General features: G+C 40.7%; 1 protein-coding gene across 2 annotated transcripts in view; it reads left to right on the top strand.

Moving 5' to 3' along the window:
* Positions 1–10214, top strand: part of NID1 (nidogen 1) — a 43033-nt gene extending 32819 nt beyond the window's left edge. For both annotated transcript variants that reach the window (XM_027453766.3, XM_027453765.3), the window contains 5 exons: positions 2571–2742; positions 3885–4042; positions 5420–5543; positions 6731–6843; positions 8420–10214. In XM_027453766.3, coding sequence (XP_027309567.2) covers positions 2571–2742; positions 3885–4042; positions 5420–5543; positions 6731–6843; positions 8420–8541 — 689 coding nt within the window. In that variant the 3' untranslated portion in view covers positions 8542–10214. The remainder of the gene's footprint in view (positions 1–2570; positions 2743–3884; positions 4043–5419; positions 5544–6730; positions 6844–8419) is intronic.
* The last annotated feature ends 16204 nt before the right edge of the window (positions 10215–26418 follow it).

The raw sequence follows: 26418 nt of genomic DNA, 5'->3' as shown, positions 1-26418 counted from the left end.
AGATATAAATTGGCCTATCTAATGAGAGAGTGTGTGCATGCATTGAAAGTCTTGCAGTGTATACAATATTTTAGCAACATTTGTTAAGATTTTCAACTCAATCTTATTATTTTAAGTAATTCAAAGTGCTTACAGCATGATGCCATGTGAAACCTTCATTTTTTTTAATCTGCTACAAATAATGTGTGTGTAAAGACATCTCATGATTTCTGTTGTCCTGTTGTCCCCATAGGATGTGTGTGGCATTCCTGAAGATATGTTGAACACTGCTGCTCTTTACTTTGTGTGAAATGTTAACTGGATCAGAACAATATAAGGCTGAATATTCAGTATTTCAGTATCTCTATGCTATCCAAAACTGAAACTTTAAAATTTCAGGAAATGGGAAAAATGCGTCTCTCTCAGAAAACTCATGAGAGTCTTGTCATAAACTATTTTTTTGTTTTGTTTTGATATTTGTCTTTTTCCTCAGGAGAGCTACAGCTGCTTGCTGCGTTCTTCTGTTCATGTGTATTTTTGTGGAATGCACTTTTATTTTTTTTATTTTTTTAAGTTCTTGCAATCCAAGTGGAGTTGCTTTGCAGAAACATGTTTTATTGTGACACTCCATCCAGTTCTCATCTATTCCTGCAGCTGTATAGCCTTTGGAGGCTTTCTGAGCTCTGCAGCTGTGTAGGCAGGTCAGGAAGTAGAGCTTCCCTCTTTGTAGTAATTGCCTAAATTTTATCAGCTGTATGTGTCTGTCTGTTTCCCAGGGGTAGAGCCTGTGACTGCATAACGCCTGTGACAATAGTGCAGGAACATGTTTGTGCCTCTTGAAAGACTATATCTTAATTAATCTTTTCCAGCTCTTCAGCAATGAACATACATCCAAAATGATGTGTTCAGACTAAGTTTAATCCACCCTGGTGAGAGAGGAGAGGCTGTTTAGTCTGCTGTGTAACTTAATTCACAGAAAAGTTGCATCTCTGTCTGGTGTTCTGGACCAAATGCCTTTTTTCCAGAAAGGCAGTTTGTGTTGGGATCTGTTTATTTAATGGCTATCAGCAAATAAACCTGAGCATTAATAGAAGGCTAACTTGCCACATACCCTCATTCCTGTACATTCAAATGATGTGTGGATCTGCATTTGAAAAAAATTTGACAGATGGCTGGTATGAAGGACCACTGCCTATTCTGGGGAGTGATCACGTGCAATTCTTTATTTCTTTTGGAACTGAAATTAGACTAAAGTTGATTTGTACCTGTCTTTGGCTTCACTACATCCTGCACAACCTGCCTACTCCTTTTCAGTGAACCTTGAAGAGTATAAAGCGGCTTTTCAACAGTGGCTGAATTAAACCTCCAAGTGCCATGTATTTATTCTCCATCTCCATCCTTCAAGTGGGTTAGAAATTACTAATGCTAAAGCAGTAGGTCATTATCTGTTATTTCCTGTTGCTTTTGGAACAACTCACTGTCCAAGAAAATCTGTGCACATACAGTTCTGAAACATGTTCCAAAAAGGGTTGCTGTGTAAAAAAAAAAAAAAAAAAAAAGAACTGGATCTGAATTCCATCAGTTAGCTAATATCATTATCTCTAGTCCTTTGAGCTTGGTTATCTCTGTGTATTGTTTTGGCTAAACTTTGTATGAAATCCAGTTCTCAGAGGAGTGCTACATATGCCAGTATCAAAGAAGGGGGAATATTAAAAGTTATAAAATCTATTCCAGATCCTGACTTGCTGAGGAGGGTAGAGTAAGTTGTATTCTAGCCCAGTGTAATGTAAGACATGAAGCATAAGTGAGTCTTAACAATTCAGGTTATCTGTGCTGTAACCCTGCCTGAAATCCATGGCTTTTATAAAGGAAGTGCTCACAAGAAGGGAAACATGGGCCAGGGGAGGTTTGGGGGGAAAGCTATCAAGCAGGGAATTCCCTCTCTCTGTTTTAATGCAAGTCAAACTGCTTTACTTGTTCTTATGTAATGGGAAAGCCAAAGCCCAAAGGTGCAAGGATGGGAAAGGAAGCACCAACGCTTGGAGAGTGAAGGGGACCTTGCTGGAGGTGGGAAGGAAGGTATTTGAGAAAGCAGGAATCTGCTGTGAAAGGTGTAGAGTTCTAGGTTGTAAAATGTTAAAAGAAATGAAGAGCTGGGGAAGCTGTTGCCTAGCTGTTATGCTATTTTGCCATCCCTGCACCAATGAGGCACTGCAGTGCCCCAGCCACCGAAGATCAGTTGCAGTTCAGGGCAATGTTCTTAAAAATCCATGTCCAGTAGTAACATAAGTCATCTTTGTGTTTATTGGCACTGTGTTTGCTGTCTTTCTCTGATTACAGATTGATCTTTTATTTATACATCAGACACATCTCCAAGGGCTCTGTGTTTATAAAAGTTCTGTGTATTTAAACTTCATAAGGCAAAATTCATATTCCTCTTCCAACTGATGTGAAGTGGCTTTTGTTGGACCACAGCCAGAAAACTGAAAGAAAACTTCTCTGTTAGGAGCTGAGAATGCTTATGAGGCCAATGCTGTATATTGGTACAAAATATAATGTCTAGGCTTGATTTTTTTTCTGTTGTCTTGCAGACTTGGGAAGCCCTGAGGGGATAGCTGTAGATCATCTGGGTCGCAACATCTTCTGGACTGACTCTCAACTGGACAGAATAGAAGTGGCTAGGCTGGATGGGCGCCAGCGTCGCATCCTTTTTGACACTGGCCTGGTGAACCCCAGAGCAATTGTTGTGGATCCTGTGAGAGGGTATGGATGCCTTTTCTAAATATACATGCAAAGCTTGGTTTTATAGAATAGATTTATGCATTTATGTATTTAACAGTAGTGTATGCTCTGTGTCTATGTATTAGGCGGTCTGTAGACAATAATAGGACTATAGTTTCTTAAAACAACAAACAAAAATGGAACAACCTACTTGTGTCCTGTGTAGTAGGCTTGAAATAAACTTCTAAAATGTCCACTAGGTAACGCCGTGATACTTTGAGAGATTTGTCCAATACATGTTAAAATCAACATTTCCTATATGTCACGTAATTGTGGGATGAGAACATCTGTGCATGTGCATCAAGTGACAGCAGAGTAAGGAAAAAAGAATGCACTTCATAGCATGAAGGAAGAGGAGAGGCACAAGCATAATGAGACTGAGGGGGGACCTGTTCCATGCAGAAACCCCCTGACAGCATGGGGCTCTGGGATCTGGCTTCTGTCTCAAAGCAGATTTTGTGGGTGGGTTTAGGGGTTAAAAAAAAAAAAAAAGAAAGCAAAGGTGCTTGCCTTGAGGGACCCTGTAAATTTTCAGATTTAGAAAGCACATTCAAGGAAAAAAAATCACTGATACTTTATTATTAGTGATCAGTGGTTAGCGATTTTTTAACGGCCTTCTCTGGGGTTCTCCCCTGACCATAGTCTGCTATGATCACTTCCATTGCATACTGCTTGGTGTGCTGACAAGAAGAATGTAATTCTGAATGAATTCCACGGATGTGTGCCAAATGCTGCTGCTGTTTAACTTGAGCAGACATGATGGCTGGTGAGCAGGAGTGGTAGGGATGTATAGTTTGACCAGTCCGCAGAACTGTTTCAGTAGAGGTGGTTTTGCCTGGTATCTTGCACGTATTTTATTGCACACATTGTTTAGGTAAACAATATAGAAAAAACATTTCGCCGTGTGTGTGTTTGTCTGTCTTTGTTTTTAATGGAAGTATAACATTCGATATATCTTCACTATTCTTCGGTTGCTTCTATATCCAAGGGCAGTGTGGTCCTTCCTATGGATTTAACTAATGGGGATGATGGTGTTATTTCAGTGTTCTTACTGTTTTCCTTGATTACAACAATCCTTTGAGATCAGTCACTGTCTTAATTTTTGCCTTTTTCTTTCTCTTAAGAAACTTGTACTGGACTGACTGGAACAGAGAAGCTCCTAAAATTGAAACCTCATACATGGATGGCACAAACAGAAGAATTCTTGTTAAGGATGATCTGGGATTACCAAACGGGCTCACATTTGATCCTTATTCCTCAATGCTGTGTTGGGTAGATGCAGGTAAATAGGTGTTGAAATCTATCTTCGTAATAGTAGTATAATAACTAATCCTGAAAAGATGCCCAGCCAATTAATGCTTATAGCTCTTTAGGAAAAGTCTTAAATTTCATACCTTGCTTTTTGGCTTTAATAATCTCACTTTATTTGTTCGTATGACCATTGAGTTCACATTAGAGACTGTGTAAGCTGGAAGATTTAAATTCTGAACAGATTTTCCAGGGATGCAGCAGGTTTATATCTGTGTGCCTTGCATGTAGCTTTATGTTTAGATAGTATTTAGGCCTTTGGGGAAGTTTTGGTTTCATAGATAATAGTTTAAGACCAGAAAAGAACACTGATCTGTCTAATCTACAGAACATTATTTTGGCATTATTGTTCTAAGCCCTGTAACCTGTTGTAAGGTAAAGCCTGGCTTATATTTGACTGAAGCAAGCCTTAAAAGCAATTCATACTGTATTTAGAGATCAAGAGATTAAATTCTGGCATTGACACATTGCTGGTTTCCTGCCAGTGTCTTACCTGTTCAAAAAAAAAAAAGCATACTTCTAATCCTCATTTCAACTGTTCTTTTTTTGCCATCCTGCTGTCTTTGCCACTGTAGATTCTGCCAGAGATCTCTTCCTATGGATGTCCTTTTATGCTTCAAGTCACCTTTCAAGTTACTGATAAATTAAAAAGATCAAGCTCTCTGTTTCACTGTAAGAGACTTTCTCCAGCCTTCATATGTTTCTCCTTGTGCTGTCTTTTTTTCCTCTCTCCTTCTTTTGTTCTCAGATTAGTCTCTTATCCCCTTTTCTCTTAAACACCTGTAGTGGGTTTCAAAATTAGGTTCTCTAGCCGTGTTTCCAAGGTGCGTAGTAAACTTAGAGCTAGACCTTTAAACACCCTATTTGCATTGAAAAGTTGGATGTTCCTCCTGCCGTATTGTCTTTGTGGCTCAACCCATCAAGCTTTTTGGGAACATGTTTACCAAACTGTACTTGAAAAATGCCTTCTAGAGGAGGTAAAACCTGACTAGTGGCTGAAGGATCCCTCCAGAATGGAGGAGACCTTCTGTCAGCTTCTACCCCAGCCTGAGTATGCTGGTTTCAGTACCAAGGGTTTCAACATGTGAGCAAAGCCGTAGCTGCACTGGATGTTTGTGTTTCAGTAAGTTAGGTGCTGTGCTAATTACATTAGCACTAGGGTACTTTGCGATTCAGTCTTTGGCACGTGTGGAGATCTGGCATGGGAAGGGCTTTGACTAAGCAGCAGACCAAAAGACTTCCAGGAAGTTTTATTCTGTTCGTGCTTGCATGCTTACACTTAGCCTTTATCCCCTCTGAGAGCTCTCTTGGTCTTGTTTTTGAATAAACTGAATTGTTTCACTATATGCAGGTACAAAGAGACTGGAATGCATGAACCCTAATCAGTTTGGTCGACGAAAGATTGTTGAAGGAATTCAGTATCCTTTCAGTGTTACAAGCTATGGGAAGAATTTATACTACACGGACTGGCGCAGGTATTTTATCTGCTTAAGGAATTATGGAATGCTTTATTCTGTTCTCCTGTCTCATAGGAACTGAAGTATTTGATGCATTTCTCATGTGTGACCTCTCACACATTTTTCTTTTTTTTTTTTCTCCTGGCAATAGCTGTTGCAGGGCGGAGTGAATCTGCAGAGTTGACCTATTGATGTTGCCAGTTAACTGGGTTTTCTTTTTTCAGCACATTGGTTTGTCCTCTAAGAAAATGCTTTTAGAACTGAACATTTTTGGGAAAGGAGTGGGAGTTAACATGTTTTCCTTATGGCTGTACTTGCAGCATTGTAGAGGACAGAAATTACTCACTCAAGGTCTTCTATGCTCAATGTTATCTGACTGTTCAACCAGAAATAAGAAGGCACTTTTACTGTCTTGGTGGCACACTCTTTGTTGCAAGTGAACTAAAACACTGAAATATGATTGAGACTTTATAGTTTATATATTTAAAATACATGTACCGGATGTTTTTCTGGAAATATATAGTATTTTCATTTGAGGTAAATAGTTACGTGGACTTACCTGCAAACTTCTGTATAACTGAGTCTGTTAATTGCAGCAAAAAGAGCTATTAATGTGCTTAATTATTTCCAAGCTGGAACCTAATAGCTGGCAAATGCTATTCTGGATATATGGAGATATATATATTGAGATATATCCATATATATATATATCCATATATATATATATGTATTCTGGATATCTCATATGGATATATGAGAAACTGTGTTGCAGTTCTGTCAGCTGAGTGCCGTTTTGTTTCTAGGAAAAAAAGAAATTACTTAGGACCGGCTGTATTCCTTTCAGATAAAATGCTTCACCTGAAACACAGTATTGTCCATAATTATTGTGTGTAGTATCTATGTAGTCTATGTCACAGAAGATATCAGAGGGGCAGAATATGTAATGTGTCAAAACTACTAGCAGATGTGTCCCTGTGTTGGAAGTACCTCCAATAATAGTAAGCTGGCTCCTTGCTGCTAAATCCTTTTGCTGCCTAGCATGAAGGCTATATATATATACTTGAGTTGTCCATGAAAGTTAAGGTCTTGGTGGGATTTTATTCTGGCATCACTTCCTACTAGTGAAAATGAAGCACTTCCAGATTTTTCTTTTTTTGTTTTGTTTCTCCGTGTACTTACACATTAATTTCTCTTGTATGTGGCAGGGATGCTGTTGTAGCAGTGGATCGCATGGCTTCGACAGAAAATGATAACTTCCAGCCTCACAAGCGCTCCCGCCTCTATGGAATCACCACAGCTTTTGCTCAGTGCCCAGGAGGTAATCCACATTTTTTTTCCAGCTGTGCAGCACCTTAGCCTGTAAACGAGCTTAGTAGCAGCTCTCACTGAAAGGCTTCCAACTGATATAGATGTTTTTTTAAATCTAGTTATTGCTTAGATTTGTGTCTTCTGAGTTACTGAAAATCACATATGTATGTGTTGTTTTTATAAAAGCAGTTATTGTGGTTGCCATATCAAACCAGAATAGGGAGAGAAGGGGCCTGTTCTTTCCTGTATGGAAGGACAGGAGTATGATCAAGATGAAAATCTGATATGGCAAAAGCTGCTATCTTGTCATCATCAAAATTGAATGCTATATTTGTACTTAGAGCTTATTTACTTTAAAAAAAACAAAACAAAAAACTAACTTTGAACTATAGAATATAAACTTTGAACTATAGAAATATCATGGTCTTTTGTCCTTAAGAAGATGGGTGATTTTAAAATGAGACTGTTCAGAAAACAGCAGGTGATAGAGTGGGTGGACTGGTCTTTCTGTGCTGTTGAATGTTAAGTTTTTCAGCTACTTTATTGAAAATGCCCTTGTGAAGCATAGAAGAGAAGTTGATAACCTTGAAATAACAATTTGTTCTTTGGGAAGCAATACCACAGTTCAGTTATGTTCTTCTTATCAAATCACAGTTAGGAGATGAGTTTACCTTTTATTATTATGATGTGGCTAGAATTACAGGAGGTGTGGTATTTTAATTTCAGGCCTAAAAAAAACTTGAGATGGTTTCTACTCAAGTTACTCAACATGTATAGAAAAAATGTAACTTAATTGCATCCATGGTTCAGTGCATTAAAAATGCATATGAATATCATAACTAAGAAACCAATTATTTTATTACTAGTTAATACTATTAATTTTGTGGTTGACTAGTTAATTATTAGCTATTGGTTAATTATTAACAAGTTAATAGTTCCATAGTAATAGGCACTGTGTAGCAAAATAACACTGTGCACTAACTAAATGTGTATAATGGTAGTAACCTTGGCATCACTTCTGTCTCATCATAGGTCTATTTCAAGTGCTTTTCCTCCTTCTCTGACTGATACCTTTGCCCTCAAAATCCACTCCGTGTAGATCTTTCATTTTACCCTCAACATTAATGCATTTCTCCCCATACCCCCAATATTATTTTGTTTTCATAAATCATTCCTCAATGTGTTTGTACTGGGTGCTCTCTAGGAGCGATATCCTGTGGCCTTTTAGATTTGGTCTTCATGTGTTGCGTTTCCCCTGTTTCTTCGCTCACCCTCTCTTCATTCTAATATCTGTGATCACTCAGCCAATTTATGAAGTATGTTTCAGAAACAGGCTATTTTCTTCATGTTGCCTCTCCTGCTCTGTCCTTATAGCTGAACCTTTATTTGAGGGGAATATCAGAAGCAAACACAGGGGATATGATGAATTCCATCTCCCCAAAGCATAGTTTTGTTTCACTCTGTCTCGTTCTGACTTGTTTTCCAGTGCAGTCTCAAAATCTACACTTTCTCTGTACATGTGTTTTGGATTTTTTTGTGGGTTTGTTTACGCTGTTCTTCAACATTTTACATCTCTTTTCTTTCAGGACACAATTACTGCTCAGTGAATAATGGTGGTTGTACTCACCTCTGCCTGGCTACCCCAGGAGGCCGTACTTGCCGCTGCCCTGACAACACAGTTGGAGTGGATTGTATAGAAAGAAACTGAGCATTAAAACAAGCTTTCTAGTGGCAGGCACTTTTTGGAAATGTGCTGTAAAAAATTCAGTTCTATAAATACAATCAGGCCCTAAAGATAAATGCTGCATGCTGTTGACAGCAAGCAACAATGTATGTATGCAGACACACATAGGCAATGACTGTTTTGTAGCAGTTAGGCAAGACAGAGCTAGTCAGCTTGGGTCCAACTCAGTCTTATTCCCTGTAATACTACCTTCGTGCTTTTAAATTTAAATGTGGGTGCCTTAGTTGCACCTGTGCTGGGCTAGGAGGAAGTGTGCCTTGACAGAATTGAAGTACTGAATATAGAATGGAGGGTGGTGTGATTCTGAGACTGGGTTGTACCTTGAAGCATGCAGAGGTTATCTGCACAGTGGTATGGTGTGCTTAGCCCTTCACATACATGACTGGGCTCTATCTTTAGCAGAGAAGCAGCCAGGGGGTCTCAAGGATGAATAGATGGGAACACCCAGTAATAGCACAGATTTAATGCCTAACTCCATTCATTCCCACTACTAGTCTTTACACTTTCAAAACTTGAATCTAAATTTTTGATTCTTGTGTTATAGAAATACTACGTGCTGCAAAATCCACGTGCTGCAAGGGTAGTTCTCACTAACCTCATGATCCCCTTCCACAGCATGTGATTCTTGATAGATAGTCAGCACTGCTTAGTGGATGTATTTGAAGTTTTTGCTGGATTTTAAGAGATTTATTTTAATTCTGTCTGATGTGGATTCTGGAGTAGTTTCCTAAAATCCACTAAACAAACTTTAGACATAGATCTCAATTTATGATAGTTCATCAAAGAATGGATGTTGATTCATTTGGAGGTGTTTGTTTTCTTAAAGAGAGAAAGTCATATATGTTTCCTGAGAAGTTTAAAAATAATATTTCTATGTTTGAGTCTATAAGCCTGAGAATGATCTTAGAACTTCATCATAGCTATCTTTCTTCTTAAGCAAATCACATCATGCCTTTTCATAGGCGATGTGAAACATGAAAGTTAAAAATCTGGTTTCCAGAAAGGTCAGCTGTGTCTTTGCTCAAAAGACAAAAAGTTATGTCCGGTTTGTGTGCCAGTGTTCAGTAACAGCAAAAAGGTATGTTGAAAGTCTAAGGAAAATTGTAGCATGTTTTCAATATCACAAATGAGTTTGGAGATGAGAGGCAAAATCAAAATTCATATTCTTAATGTCAAAGTAGCAGTACAAAGCTAAGAGTGAAGCGTATCTTCTGCAGTTTGTGTTGGGAAGGAAGCTTATGTGCAAGCCTACTTCTGTCAGCACACATTTCACAATAATGTTGTGATCTGAGCAGTAAGCTATGAACACCCGTTTCCTCACTCCTTCAGACACTACAGTTAAGCTTCCTAGAGAGCCACAGTCTTAACTGTGGCATCTTCCTCATTAATTGTATATTTATCATAAAAATAGCAATGTAAACATTTTAAAGATTTTTTTGTATAACTTTTTATAACTTTTAATTCATTTTACTCATACACTTAATCAGGAATGTCTTACTGTAAATATCAAAATGTGTTGAAATGAAGGTGCTTGATAATTCTTTCTCCAGAATTGTTCACATATCTGGTGAAATATTAAAGTTTACACTCTGTACAGCTATCTACAGTACAGTCAATAAAAATGTTTGGTTTTTTAATTTTTTGTTTTTAAAAAAAAAAAGTCCTCCCTACAGAAGGAATATGATACGTGGTGTCTCAAATCTCTTTTCCTATAGATTGTTGATGATGCAACCGTATTAGGGGAGAAAGTGCTGTTGGGAATTTTGTATTTTTAAGCCAGTAGGATACTTTTAGTGCTCTTGCATTAGTTTTGCATAAAAGAACATACAATTTCCTCTGTTTTGTGACTTGGATGACACAGACTTTTTACTGGTTGTTATCTTTGGGTAAACATAAGTTGAACGCAATTCAGTTACACCATATGTCACTCTTCTGTATTAGTGGAAATACAGGGCAGGGAATAGAGAAAGTGAGGGCCAGAATTTATCCTTTTCAGAGATGCCCTGCGTGCAGAGTTTGAGAATGACAGGGATGCTTTATTGCTGCAGGCTGTGTGTGTGGCTACGGGTGTGCTGTGTCTGCAAGGCAAGTAGAAAGCTAAACCATGGGGCCTGCTGGAGGTGGTGATGCTGAGGTTTAAACTCTTAACACTTTTACTGCTATGGTACGTCAGGGCCAGGGTCAAGTCTGGATGCAGTGTTGAAGACCAGTGATGGCCAGGCAAGTCCATAATGAAGGCCTGCAGTCCAGCTGGTGAGTAGGTTTGTTGGCCAGGGTCTGGATCAATAGCGTGCATGGCTGTGGCACAGCTCAAGCAAGGCTCAGGGTGAGAGCATCAGCTGAAGAGCAGCAGCTGAAGATCAGCCTCCAAGGGAAGGAGGTTGCCCTCAGTGAGGCCTCCCAGCAGAGCTGTTTGAGGACAAGCCTCTGCTGAGGTTGCTTTGCGCTCTCTTCATACATCCTGACAGCCAGCTGGCCTTGTGCAAGCAGCTGAACTGCTAGTGGTGGGAGTGTGCTCTGGGTCATGACACTGACATTTCTTTATTCCTTTAAATGTTTGCGTTCTCATTGAATCTTGCTAAATCTTTGGCCTCTGAAGTGTTCTGTGGTATTGAGTTCCTCATTTTAGTTACAGTCGGGGGAAGAATCTCAAGCTTTGAGATTTGGTATTGGCCATTTCAGGGGATCTGTCTTGTGTCTATCATATTTTTTAGTTAGATGTTCACAAGTATTTTGAATGCAACATAGCAGATGTGATTTTTCTGTTTTGTCTCTCAAAGCATAGACAGTTAATGGCATCTTTTTATAACATGGGGCTTTCTCATGCTGACCCAGATCTAATTCATTTACCTGGTTCCTATCCTGATTGCTGTTTATTAGCGTCTGACTGTTGTAGTCTTGCTCAGGCACAAGCATATTTCAGTTATATTTTACACTGTGCTTTGGGTTTAAAAGGTATTGGAAAATGGGATTTCTTTAATTATTAAAAATAAGTTATTATAAAAAATAAGTTATAAAAAGCTGGGGTTGGTAATCATGTCAGTCTTGCTGTGGTGTTTGAAGAAATTATTACGTGTAATTACAATTCACATTGGCTACAAAAAACAGAAATTCACAAGTTTTTCTGGGAAGGTGAACAACTCCTTCAGTGGTTGAATGAAAGACAAAATACTACAGACTTCTGCAGAGGTAATTTTTTGAAATGCTTCTCTTCAGATCTTCTATGACACACAAGATATTAAATGGTGACACCATTAGTAGTGTTTAGCAATGATGTAAAAAGTTGCAAGCTGAAAGTAGTATTGACTCCCTGATGAACTGACGGGGTGGTTCAGCCACCTTTGCATCTGAAGGGAGTGTAAAAAAGTGTAAAAAGAAGTTACTCACTTGTTAACCTCTGAAGAACTCTTTCCTCATGTTTAAAGCAGTGTGGCTTGCTGAAACCCAACATCCTGTCCAGTATTGTTCCAAGCTGGCAAACTGCTTACTGTGCAGTTCTCCAGCTGCACAATTTTGTCACAACATATTACATTTTTAACTTGTGGGCATATAATTAAGAATGACAGATGATTAGTGGGGAATAAGGGCCCCTCGATGACAGTGTCACAATGCATCAGTTTAACCTATGGTTAAATGGGAACCATTTCTTGTGTAGGATTTCCCAGTGTATTGCTTGGAGATCTTGCTGAAGAAAAAAACAGGTTGTGAAACACATGGTTATAGAGAATACAGTTGTGAGACACCCCCTGCTTGGTCTGTCTGTAAGTACTGAATATTATGTCCAGTATCCAAATCCCCAACTGGGGATCTGGCAGCAGTTTGTTCATTAAGAGACTGAGTCACCTCCTTGATTTAAATTCTGCTGCATATGAAATCTGTCCTTTATCCGACAAATGAGTTAAGGATAGTCTGTCATTAAAATAGGGGAAAGATGTGAATATTTTTTTCCTACAAATATAAATATTGAGGACTCTGGAGCTTTGCTTAACTAACAAGATGTTCAGCTGGCAGCGCAGTGAGTGGGCTTCCTGCTGCTTTGTGGCAAAGCAGGAGGAGCTGCAGTAACATTTGCTGCTCCTCTTTTGGGGGGGAGGATTCTGGAGTTGATGAATGGCAGAAAGCTGCTAGTCTCGCAATTACCCAAACGGTGTATTTCAGCCTCTGGCTTCTTTGTTTTAAGAATGCACCAAAGCCAATTCAGTTTGTGGTCCCTTTGCTCTGGGCAGGCAGTGTTTCCTGCACAGTGGGGTATCTGGAACACACACAGGGCAAACAGGGTAGTTGTGTAACGCAGGGCCTGCAACAGGAGAGTACAGATGGTGGTGGGGCGTGCATTGTGGCAGCTGCGGGTTGGACCCAGGAACTTGTGTAGCAGTGCTGGGGATGGCAATGGAAATCTTCCCAGGAGCTGAGTGTGGAGTTATGGAGAAAGCACAACTGTGGTGACAGGCAACTGAAGGAGAGACAGATTCGGAGGCAGTGGATGGTGATGTGTGGGAAGCTTGGGAGGTGGGAGGAGCAATTAGCATGAAGGTTGTAATGCCGTTGTGGTCAGTACACTGCAGGGGGTAGGGCAAGGGAGATGAAGCCACAGAATCACTGAGTTACAGCAGATGTTAGAAACCTTTTAAGTCTCTTCTCCTAGTACCAGAATTTCCCACTGACCACAGCACTCTCTTTGGGCACTGCAGGCTAAATGTGAGATCCCACATCCAATTCTGCTTGAACACGAAACTCAAGAGCACAAGGTTCTGTTCTCCTCGCCTCTCTTCCCTGCTTTATGCAGAGGAGAAACCTGAGCAGACGGCAGAAAAGAGCCCAAGCTATAAATCACTGGTCTGTCCCCAAGCTTCAGAGACACCTCCCACTAGACCAGGTTGCCCAAAGCCCCATCCAGCCTTCCCTTGAACATCTCCAGGGATGGGGCATCCACTTCTCCAGGCAACCTGTAAGCCTGCAACCTGATGATGTGTTTGTAAGCATGAGATTTTCTCATGTGGTGTATTAGAGGTGGATTAGTGGTTGTTAACCATTGAGTAGATGCATCTCATGTATTTTTAAGTGATTGCACTTTAATCATGTATCTGAGAAGCATGTTGTCCTTTCAAACATGAGGACTTATGGAGAACTGGCAAACCACACAGCTTTTTTTTTTTTTTGTTGGAAACAAAATAGCTTTCTAGGTTCTTGGCTTCCAAATGTCAGTGCAACCATGTCACTGACTTCAAAACAATGAGAGAGTGATATGCTGCAATGGGTGTGGGTGTTAACCTAGAAACCTTGTAACTCACTTTTCACAGTGACATGCCACATAGACATTTTTAGCTGACCTTAACCTGAAGAACCAGCACTTTTTTATTTTGTTTCAGTCCAAGTCCTGGCATATCTCCAAGCACCCAGCTGATCTGGGTGAAGTCTGGTATGGTCTCTGTAGCAGTTAATTAAAATGCGTTTGGTGCAATGCATCTTCTCCAGGTAGACACATCCGTGCTCTGCCATGGCAGGAACAACTTCCAGCAGTGTCAGAGGGCCGTGCTTCACTCCAGCAGCCCGTGACTTACACTCCTCTGTCTGATAGATGTTACTGACGTAGATTTTATGGATGTAGGAGTCCGGACTTTGCCAGGAAAGATGTTTTGAATGTTAACCATAGATTAAGACAAAGAGGAGGAAATTGTTTCTCTCAAGGGAAATGCTGCCAGAGATTGATGTGCTCCCTGTGAAATCTCAGTCCCCACTGGGTGTTCCCTGGAATCCAAACTGTGAATGCAAGTTGGCAGTACTTATGTTTGCCCAACCAGTTCTTAGCTTGTCTGCTGGATTGTCATCTCTCAGGGGCAGCCATTAGAGTCTGAAAACCTATGTAAATTACACATTTGTCCTGGTACAGTATTTTACTACTAGTGAAGCAAGAAAATTTAGGCTCATTTGTTCTTTAGTGCTCTGAGAAATCTATGCTCTTACAGTTGTGCAATTTGTACTTTTCATTTTCAGCTTGATTTTTACTTGAATGAAGAATTGCAGAGGGAAGAGCAGCATGTTCTTGTATAAAAAACTCCTTAAGACATTGCCTAATGAGCAACAAATGTACAACAGTTAGGGAACACATTTAAAAATTTATTCAAAGATTTTATCAGGAACAGTGTTTTCTCCTAAAGCCTCAAATCTTATGCACATGACCCCTAATAACCTTGACTCTAGAAGTCAAAAAAAACACACAGAATTTTCCCCCCAAAATTTATATTCAGTATATTTAAACTGGAAGGAACCTCAGCAGTGTGTCAAGTCCAAAGCCCTGCTCAAAGCTTGACCAACTTCCCTGCAGGAGCAGATTGCTCATGATCTTGTCTGATTGACTCCCGAAATCTTCTAAATATGAAGGTGCTGCCTTCTCTTTGGGCAGCATCTCAGTACTGACCCATTTCAGTGCTGAAGTCCTGAAGCCCAGCATTTCCTCAGAAGATTGATAGGCCAAGAAGGACCTTCATCTAGCAGATCTACGTTAGGTTGAAATCAAGTTAGGATTGGTGCTAACACATGAAAGGGAGCCTTGTGAAACACATTTAAATTAAAGATTCTGTCACTTTGAAGACTTAACAAGGTGTAACGCAAACATAATGATTAATATAGCAATCTAAAATACAATGCTGAATGTGGAAATAAACGGTCATGTGTAGTGGAAGGCTATGTGAGAGATAGGGTCTCATTTTCTCTATCTGCCTGGATTTCAGATTGTGCATTGGTTCTGTTCTGAGCTGCTCCTGGTCCCACGTGCTGGTGAGATGCTTAAGACAGTCAGTCCAGTTACAGGATATCATTCAGGAGCAAATTACAGCTGAATACAATACACCTTCAGGCAACTCACCAAATTTAAGCCTTGATGTCAAGGTATGTCATCAAGTAGGGTAATACAAACAATGTTTTCAATTTTAAGTGCTCTATGATATCATTAGTTAAACTGCAGCTAGGTGGTTATTTATCATCCTCAGGTTAGCCACGGTGTTGTATGTGGATTAGGTATCATTTTGTTAATACAAAATTGCCAGGTATCACTTAAGTTACAGTAATTTCTGATTCAGCATGTCTGGCAGCCAGGTAAGTTACTGATTCTGAAGCAAAAGCCTTCAAGTAGGGTTTCTTTAAGTGCTTGTCCGTCTTCATGGTTTGAGAGGCTTCCTAGTGTTGAGCAAGAGAAGATCATTTGTTCTTTGTATCTTGGGACTGGTGTGCTGACTGAAACTCCAAGATGCATCCAGCTGCAGCTGCCTCAGATAAAAAGGACTGGGCATCAGAGCAGGTTTTTTAGGTTCTGTGTAATTGCTTGGGTCCTGTAGCCCTGTTACTTTGCTGGGTAGTCTCCTGACAACTCACTTGGGTCTAATTCCAGTCTTTTGTATCAAAACAAACAAGTAAAATCAAGGTAATTCTGCAGAAAATGTGAACTGCTTCAAATTCTGCTGTTTGCCAAGCAAGGCAGAACTCAGCTGTTGGGTGTTTTAGAGTACGTGAACAGTTTTAAACCCGAGGTCCGTAGGAGAAGGACTGCATGTAATCTGACTGACATCCCTCGTGGTGGGCACACAGGTTTGTAAGACTCCTACAGGATAAGTCTCTAATTTCTGCTTGTCTGTGCAGGTATCACTTAGAGAAAACATGAAAGAGAGCTCTTCTAAATTGCAGTCAAGCTGCCCTGAAGTCATGGGTTTCATCTCCAACTTGAGCTTCATTTACAAGCAGCATGGGTAGCTCTAATCACCTGCCCTTATCTATCACTAGAGCTGATCAAAAGGTCTCAAGCTAATTCTTGTTTTTGTTCCGCTATAAATCACTCCTTTCCCTGCTGTGACACTGAAGTAATTTGTTGTTGTTTTCTTGTGTTGGTGCCATGCATGCTTCTGGAGACTTGCCATGCTAGTAGCACAACTCAGCTGGAGTCACATTTTTTTTTAGCCATTTTACTGCAGATTTCTGTATAGATCAGCTGTAATGCCCTTTTTTCCATTGCTCCTTCCTTATTTTCCTTGCGGGCATTGTTTTTATTCTTGCTAAATCAGGACTTTGAAGTGCCTTAATTCAGCTCACAGAGTTGCCGTGCCCTTGTTGCTTTGGTAGCGAACGACTGAGGCCCCCTGGTGCCTGCTGTGTTAGCAGCTGGGGGCAGAGTGAGGCATTGCGTGTTCTCCGTGCTTGTCCTCGTGTTTAATTATATGGGTAAACGAGAAGTAAAGCAGAAGGAGAAAATGCTTCTTCCCAGTGCACACTGGTGCCTGGATCCCACATTTTTGAATAATTGAATTTTATAGTTTTATTTTTTATAGTGTTATTCGACTATTTTTCTTCAGTGTTCTCTTACTGTCTGTGCCATGCATTTTTCCTCACATAATAATGGCTTTACTATAGCTCTCAAATGAGAGATACAAGACCACATATAAAGCTGCTTAACACACAGGAAAGGTTTCATTATTTTCCACACCGGCTTTCTTAATCTTTATTGCTTCCTCGGTTGAACAGTGGTGATGGTGTTTGTTCCCTGGATTTCTCCTTTCCATTTCCCCCTTACTTTTAAAAGGGACATTTTGCATTGTTTCAGTCCTGGCTAGCCTTTTTTTATTCGCAGTTAGGGGCTGTGTAGTTACTTGCTTCTGTTTATGCAAGAATCCACATCAAAGACTTCATCATTCCCAGTTTAGAAGATCATACGGAGATCAAAAATAAGACTTGAAAAGCCAAATCTCCCTGGAAAAAGGCTTACGCAAAATATCAGCAAAAGCTGTAAGAGCAAGCATTCAGCAGTTTTGGATGTTGTTTTTTGATTCATGCAGGTGTGGTGATGTAACTGGACACCAGCTAGTGGCACAAGGTCAAAAATAATCTGATTACAGCCATATGTTGATCCATTCTTTGAAGTTTATTCAAGTGTTTATGGTGGGCAAAATGTTGAGTTGTCTTGCTGAGGGTCTTTTGTGATCAGAACAAAAATGTATTACTTGTAGTGATTCACAAATTCATGAAATTACAAGTCAGCTTCTTGCCAAATCATCTGTCAGTAGTGTGCTGCCACCCCCAGTGCGTTTAGCATTTGAAATGGTTTTCCAATGCATACCACCAATTGGTATCTTGCTTAGGAGTAGTCTGAAATGTAAAATTCAGTAACGTATTTGAAATTAGCTATTTCCTAGCTCTGTGTGTGTGGGGGGGGGAGGGGTTAGTTTGTGTTTTGTTTGCTCCGTTTGTCTGCTCTGATCTAAAAGCATGGTCTTTTTCGATGTTAAGTGCTTAATAACAACATGGCAAGGAAAGTATGTCTTAATATTTGCAACACAGGTTTCCCCTAATGTTTCTTAAAACTCAATGTATTCAGCTGTTCTGGAGAGTGCACTGTCTAAGAAGGCAAAAGTTCAGTGCTTGTGTTGGTGGCTGTTAATACAAACGAAAGTTGTTGAGCCATTTAGTACCATTTCCCCCCTTTTTTGCTAATAAGGTATTACTTTTCTTTTGTCTTCTTGCTAGTGCACTGCAAGCAGGATGTTAATAGATTCATTTTGTGTTGGCTATACAGCCTGACTGATGACTAGTTGGAGGCTCTTGGCTGATAGTATGGCTTCCTTGTGTTCCTCTCTTCCCAGTAGAATAAAGGTGAATTTAAAATTTAAAAACAAACCTCAAGCTTAATTATATGCAGTTGTTTTTTATTGTTAGTAGACACTAAAACTGAGGGCAGTGCTATGTCCTTTCTTATCCTGAAGTCTGCAAGGACTTCTATACTAGAATAAATAATTGTCAAAATAAGGTAAAACTAAACCGTGAAAAATTTGAAATTCATGACCCTCTTCTCTAAAACCCATATTTCTTTCAAACATAGGAAGGCGATCAAGATTTTGAATCTTGCTCCCTGGAGCTGTTTTCTCAACACCAATAGATCACCACCTGTTATCAGTGTATTTCAGTTCCTTGCTGCATCTTATGACAAACATTCACTTCAAGACATTGACATTCAAGACAAGGTTGCTGCTTAAAAGCACAAGGATCTTAAACTGGCATCTAATATCAGTGCTGCTGACAACAAAAAAGACCTGTCTGATAAAAAAAAAACAGACCAGCTGCTAGTGTACATCATCCAAATGTGAAAGCGGCGTTCAAAAAGTGTGAATTCCAGTGCAATGCATTAACTTCAGAGAGGGGCTGAAATCCAACACTTAACAGCTGGATCTCATTCTCCTTTATGAAAAGACCCTTATAGTTAGCTTTAGGCTATGCACAGAAAGCTCGGCATGAATCTCTGTCTCAACACGTGTTTTAACAGGCAGGCTGTACACACAATGTGTAAAGAGATGAGGGGTCTTGCCCCCAAAGTCGTACATCAGAAAACCCAGTAGATAGTCCTTGCCTTTTCCAGTAGCTCTGATAAACCACATGAAAAGTTGGGATCCATGTAACTCCCGGAGTAAACTTGAAATCTTTATTAAATATCATAGCTTACACCCATCTTTACTCAAAGCACCTGAAAATACAACAGCTCTGGGGAAAGTAAACAAACTGGTAAAAAAAAAAAAAAAAAAAAAAAAAAAATAATAATAAAATTGTCCAGGAATCCCAGTTTACCTCTGTTATTGGGCTGCAGTTACCAGGATGCATGCAGGAAGGACCTGGTTTTGAAGAGGAGCAGTATACCAGTGGGGGATTTAGTGGCTTGTGAGAGGAAGGTTTTTCTGGGATAACATGGGAGGCTGGGTGAAAGCTCTGGAAGAGAAATAAAGAATTGGCCTTTTGCTAGGGCAGAACTAGCCTGTAAAAGTTCTTTTGGAAGAAAGGACAAGAAATTGGTACCAGAGACAACAAGAGGGGGTTAAACCTGAGGGTAGTGAGAGGAAGAATCAAGAGGAGTACCTGTAACAGTTCAGGCAACCCAGAAGGGCCATCTGGATCAGCAAGGAGGAGGCGAGGTGCCAAAGCATGGAGTTAACAGGTTTGGATGACAAGTTTGACAGCATTATGACCTTGAGAGATGATACAGCTGGATGGAGGGAGCAGTTGGCAGGGTGATGGGGGAGGCTTCAGAAGAGAGACGGGTGTTGTGTCCTGACCCTGCAGGACACAGGTCCACAGCTGGTGTTTTGTTTTCTTTGTGAAAGTCTGCAGAGGTGGAGGTGTTGTAGCAGGCAGGGCTAAGCACTGTGAGATTACCTGAATGCAGCAGTAAAAATCACATAAGCATCACTAAAGGAAGTTAGTGGAAGAGTTGTACAATAGGGGGATCAAAAGGCTTAAAAGATCATGTATTTAGTGGCCATGGAACAAAGACATAAGTAATAGGTTTGATTTAGCATCTTAAGTAGTTTGTTATAATCCAGAATAAGTGACAGAGAAAGCTATCTGCTAATGTGTTTAGGGTGCTTTGTAATTCAGGTCAATACGGAATTTGAGATGTTAAATGGCTTTCTCTTCTTCATTCCTGTACAACCCATCTCTGGGAACTTGAAAAGGATTTACCTTCCTGTGAACTGGATCCCACAAATGGAAACATTCTTACGCAGCCTGCATATGCAAAGGCAGTCTCAGCTTCAGAAATACTTCACATAAAGAACTCCTGAACAATTCTTGTCCCGTAGTTCTCTGCAATCCCCAACTAGTGGGCTGTGATCCCTGGAGAAGGGGAATTAAAAGAAGAAAAATTGCAGAGTTGTGAAATCAGCTGAAAGAAAATGTCAAGCACTTGTGCAAAGAATTCTCTACTTCTTCCCTTCCAAGGAAGGCTGAGGTTAGAGCTCGGCACTATTTGATGTTTTTACCACATATTTTGGCTGGTGGGAGAGTTAACATTTCTTTCATGTTTCTAGTCTTAAAATCTTCTATCTAGTAAAGAAAAAGGAGAGAGTGAATTTTAATCAAAGAGGAAATACTTAAAGCCAGAACACATGTGCCTCATCAGCAGCAAATGGTAGTGCTGTGCAACTGTGTGTACTTACACTGATAAATCAAGGGGGCAGAATCTGATATCATGTCTTGTATTGGTGAGACACTTTTTTTTTTTTGTTTTGCAGAATAGTCTTAATGTCTGCATTTTGGTACGGAAATAAGGGTAATTTCTCATGTACCTCCTAATTTCTGGTTTCTCAGTGTCTGCATAGCATCAGAATAAGGCATAGCGTCCTTAAATTGTCAGAAATTGATAACGGTTAAAATATTACAGTGACTTTTACTTAGTATGTTTCCCATGCCTTCTGGAGTAAGGCCTAAAAAGAAGCGAAGAAGTAGGGCTGCTTTTGAGAGAACTATGTTACATGAGAAGCCTTTCTTTCAGATGTTGGTATTTCTTAGTGTCTGCTTTTGCTCTGGTCGTTATGATCTTTCTGTGAAGTTTGAGTTATGGCAAAAGAATGTCCAAGGGCTTTATTGCAGATTGTTAACTTCTTCCATTTTGGGTGCTCTTCCTTTGCAAAACACCAGTAGACGGTCAATTATTTAAAGGTAGAGTAAGTTCCCTGTAAAAAAAAAAAAAAAAAAAAAAAGCTCAACTTTGCAGGAACAACAATAGCATAATTAGTGCTCTCGTTATCTCTAAGTCTAGCAGGTTCCATGGATATTTGGGAGGAAATGTGGGGAAAAAAAAAAGAGAGGAGGGTAGTGATCACTGTTCTTCAAAATATTTTTTCTCAGGTATTTTGTCATAATCAAAGTATAATGGTAAACTTCCTCGTGTAAATGACCTCTGAAAGCAGTGTTAGCAGAAACTGTTCTGGTGCTCCATGTAAGTACTGAGCTCCAGCAGGGCACAAGGGACACACTTTGTACCTCTTGCATTTCTCAGATTTGCGTTCTTAAATTCATGCAGAAAGCCATAAGCAGTTTTCTGTGTCTTAACCACTGCCTTTATGTTAAAGTGATAATTTTATGCAGACAACCTTCTGGTGCAAGCAACTCCGATGCGTTTGGTTAATATGCAGGTGTGTCCAATATCTCTGCTAATCTTGCAGATCCCTAATGATTACTGGAAGGGCAACTGCAGAAGGCATAATAACAGAGACAAAGCAATCCAGTGACGTGAGATTAAAAGCTGACTCTGCACAAGTCTGTGTGTGTGTACAGATATGTCTGTTGTGCAGGGCTTTAGTTGTATTGATCGGGTGTGTTACACTTTTCTGAAGCATTTTGGGTCCGTGCAAGGTCATAATGTGTCTTGCTTCTTTTGTTCTTTGCTATCCCAGTTTAAGGGAAAGAAGAAATGGCCCTCTGATGAGATAAGGTGGTAGTGGACTGATACAGGCCAGGATGAGGGTGTTGAAGGCCCCCCACATTAACCAGCCAGGGCAAATAGACTGTGCCATATCCGTGGTAGCTACAGGTCAAAAAGATGCCCCAGCTGTTTGTTCCACCACTGGTGTATGCACAGCCAGTACTTTAGGATAACTGTACAATGACTAAACGCAGCTTTTCAAAGTTGGTCTATCTAGTTTTACCTGCTAGATTCCCTGGCAGAACTAATTACAGCCCAATTAACTGTTAGCAGGTAAGTTTTTGAGCCAGGGCACTTCCTGAGCTGGTGTTGCTGGTTTTGGTTCTGCAGGTGGTTGCTGAAGGTCCACCTCTGCAGCTCTCTAAGGGAAGGACTGATGGTTTGCAAAGGCAGAGCTCTCTAAGGGGTGGGCAACCAATTTACCAAAAAGCAATATCGAGAAATTAAATTACTTTTCCTGGTGGCCAAGTGGAGTAGCAGCATCAGCGAGAAAACCTGCGTGAGCAATGCCCAGACACAGCACAAGCAATGGCACCTCCCGAGGCTTCACCTTGAAACCCTCGGATGAAGATCAGATCCGAGGACCTTGCGTGGTCACAGAGCACACCGTGGCGGTGTGGCTGGGAGCAGGATTTACCACTAGGTGGTAGTGTATCAACACAGCATGGATTGCTTCCCCGGCTGGGAGCGTGTCCTGAGGCAGGGGCAGGACCTGCAACTGCAGAACTTCTGCCTTGGTGCCTGCACTGTGAAGGGACGTCACTTGGCGAGTTCCCAGCAAAACCTGTGGTGATTGGGGATTTTAAAGACAGCACCAGGAAGTACAAAAGGTCCAGAAAGTCGAGTGTTGGCAGAAGATGGAGCAAAAGGATGGACAACGAGCCCTGGGACTGAGGCCCTGTTCCTCCCATGCAATAAAAGAGCAAAACGGACAGAAATGAGGTGTGATGTGTCCAAATGTGATGAGACGAACCCCTTGGGATGGCATCGTGCCAAATACATTTCTGGGCCACTAGAGAACAACTTTTCAAGGAAGCAGCTATCCTTTTGTTAAATTCTCTTAGAGCTTGTAGGTGCTAACGTGTTACTGAGATGTATCTGCATCGAGGCATCCAGGCCCTGTGCAATCTTCAGTGTATGGGTCCCAGGGGAGCACTGTGCTTCCCAGCAAATCTCCCAAAAAAGCCGTAATGAAATCGAATTAAGTTAGAGAATTTGTATCAGTAAAATATACTAGGAAAAAAAAAAAAAAAAGCAGTAAAAAATCAGTAAAATGCACCAACTGCTGTCACTTCCTTGAAGAAAGGCATGATGAACGCCAATGGTCAGGTTCAGCTTGAGAGATTCAAACATTGCAGGCAGAGAGAAACTAAGATCTGAAGTAACCTCAGTGCTGCTCTGTACTGGCAGCAGCCAGCAGTGACATTAGGGCTGGTCAGCTCATGAATGGGTTCCCTCTGGAAACCAAATTAAAGCAAAGCAACGTGTTGTGAAAATGCTAATTCCAACAAAATGTGCAACAAAAAACCCAACAAGCTGATTTTTTTCCTTTAGCATGCTATCTTACCCAGCAGTCAGACCATCTGCCTGATGGGTGACTGGGACCCACCACCATGTCAGGCACTCGGTGTTCTGGGTCACCGATGTCCCCACAGCTGTGGTCACGCAGAGCACCGTGGAGCCATCAGACCTGCCTGGGTGAGAAGGTCCAGCTCTGTAATTCATCTTGAAGTGAATCCTTGCAAAAGTTATTTTTCGCATGGATAAACCTTCTATCTCCATTTGTTCCAGTTCAGAATAAAATAAAATAAATCTAAAATCTTCCATGGGAGAGGGATTGTGGTGAGTGCCCAGCATAGGAAGCTGTTGCAATGAATTCTGTTCCACTTCAGGCTGCCTCGGCTTTTCAGGTCTCCTAAGATTTTGGCTGTGTTCCTCCATCAGGCAGGGATCATTGACAGGATGTTGAAATAGCTGTGCCAACTGAACGGGAATATAGTTCAAAAAAGAAAACGTGAAAAAGTCTCCTACAGGATCATGGCTGGTCCTTTAGCCAGCAGCTGAACAGCACTGAGATAGCTGCACTAACTTTTTTTTTTCCCCTGTTCCAGCATTTCTGTTTCTCTGACAAGGAGAGGTTCCAGATTTCTGCTGTGGTACTGTATTGGTACTATATTCCTGATTTAAGAGATTGGTCATTTAGAGGAGTTCTGAACATTTGTCTGGTAGCTCGGTACTTGGAGGGGTCTCCTAAAACACGGAGCCCAGTTGTCTGCTGTTGCAGGCAGCTTTGTCTTGTTATCCCTTAAACAGATTTATCAAGCTTCATCTTAAAACTGTTTAGGCTGCTTTTGCAGCCAAAGTTTCTGCCTGGAAGTCTGTTCCAGAGAATTGCCTTATTGACGGGTAGAAATAATCATCTAAATCCAGTCTAAATTCGTATGTGGCTGGTTCACAGCCACATGTCCTTGTGCCGATGTTATCCCATTGCTTAAATCCCTCTTTTCTCCCTCTTTGTGTTTCTTTCCAGTATGTGTCCAGGAAGTGATCATGTGCCTTCTCAGACGCTAGAGGAAACAAACAGTAGTAATAGCTGTCTGTCTCCTCTTGTAAGACGCCCTTACATTCCTGACATCCTTCTCTGCACCCATTCCAGCATGTATTCATTTTTCTTTAGTGTGGGGTGCCAGGATGCTCTTCCCTGTTCTGGACAAGCCTCATCCAGGCAGTGCCTCACTCAGTGGCATTCCTGTGCAGGGCTTTCTGCAAGATTGCTGCAGTGTGGCAATAGTCCCATAATCCGTCATCCCAGATGTGCCCAGCCCAGCTCAGCTGAGTGTCCTATGTCATTGCATCCCCTCTGCTGAAAAAGCAAGTGTGTGGGGGGGGGCGCATTAAAACTACTGGGACTAACGGAGAGGAAAATCAACTTCAGCCATCTTCCCTTAGACAGGCCACGTCAGACTGTCCTTCAAGCAGTGTGAGTATAGACTCTGTAATTTCTGAATTGTCTAAGCCATAATAAGAGGCTGTTTTTTCCTTATTAAATGTTTCTATATCCCTGTCCTATAAATATAGTCACAAAATACTAGGTGCGGCCAGTGCAATATTTCTGATAGGACTTGGAGTTTTTCCAGTTTGGCCAGATAATGTCTGATCTCAGTGCTTTCCCAGGTAATTTTGAAATATATGGATGGGGTAAGCAGTAATAAATATAGCAAAGCATCTGAGATTCCTGCTGTCCACTGCTGAACAAAACTTTTGTTCAGGAATCTTTTTAACTTGAGACACTTCAGGTCTACTAATGTTATTTATAGGAAATAACTAGTTCTGAATTGTAACCCAGCCTGCTCTGTCCAGGGAGTTTCCTGGAATAGGGAAAATGCTCTTCTGTACTTGCAGGGTTTTGAGTCGGTGCCAGACGGAAAGTGTGGAGCTCTAGCTCATGACCAGTGCTGGGAAGGACACCATAGGCTGCAGTGCTGGGAATACTCTGAGGGATGTATACATCCACTGCTTTTTTGAGTTTAATTAACAGATATAAACTGTAATAATGTCGGAATCATTTCTCATTTACACTGTCAGAATGTGTGGATATAGGAAAGACTCCAAAGAGTTTGGATAAAACAGAAAGCAAATAGTGTATTTAGTTTGGGTCATTGTTTTTTTTTTTTTTTTTTCAAGCTTGCATGGCAAAGCCTAAAAATCCTAAAGTGACCATCAGCAGAAGGTAGCACCCACAGTAATCCTAGTCCTTGACTGTGTTTCCTGTTCCATTTATGTACTGAGTTCCAGTTCTTGTTGCATTTCCTTTCTGAATTGTTTTGCTACCGGTAAAGATAAAATGGTTGAAAAGATAAAACTGTCCAGAAGTTAAAGCTTGCGACAATTTACTAGAACAGTGTGAATATTTTTAATGGGTATTGAGCCAGTCGCTCTGTCCTGTTGCCTTGCTCTGCTCAAGGAGCAATGCTTTGCATGTGTGAGCCCACACAGCCTAAAGGGCAAGCTGTCCTGGACACAGGTGTGTAGTTGCATCTTCCTCTGATACAGCTCAATAAAAGTGTAGAAAAGGAGGGACTGCACAAAACAACTGGTGGGCCCTGAGAAACATCAGCCTATAAAAAATCATATAATCCCTATTCCCCATCTCCCCTTTTGGTTTACTTTGGAAGGGATTTCTTGATTATGAGGCACATAAATAACTGGTAATCCAGAAAAGTTCTGCTGCCAATCCCACAGTTTTATTCTGAGATTAGGTGTTCCACTTGAGGTTTTCACTGGACGTTTTCCCTCTCTGATCTCTGAAGTCCTTTTCCTTTGGTTTGCTTAAAACCCTTAAATCTTTTTCTTGGAATAAGAAAGCAAAAGCTATTATTATTTGTTTGCTCTGTCTCTACTTCTCAGTAGTAGAAATTGCAAAGCAAGAGTTGGTGTCCTCTACTGCAGGTCTTTGACAAACAAGAACCTTTAATTCTTTACTCACAGAGCCTCTGCCATTGCTGATGCTGGGACAAAAAGCTCAGTCCTCACGTATGCGGCTTATGTCCCCATGAGGATTTGTTTACTCAGTTCTTGACTAAATTGCAATCCAACTCACGCTTTAA

The sequence above is a fragment of the Anas platyrhynchos genome, chromosome 3 (genome assembly GCF_047663525.1).
Source record: "Anas platyrhynchos isolate ZD024472 breed Pekin duck chromosome 3, IASCAAS_PekinDuck_T2T, whole genome shotgun sequence".
Taxonomy (NCBI): Eukaryota; Metazoa; Chordata; class Aves; order Anseriformes; family Anatidae; genus Anas; species Anas platyrhynchos.
The sequence above is the reverse complement of the archived record's forward strand: the minus strand, read 5'-3'. Positions and strand labels throughout refer to the sequence as shown.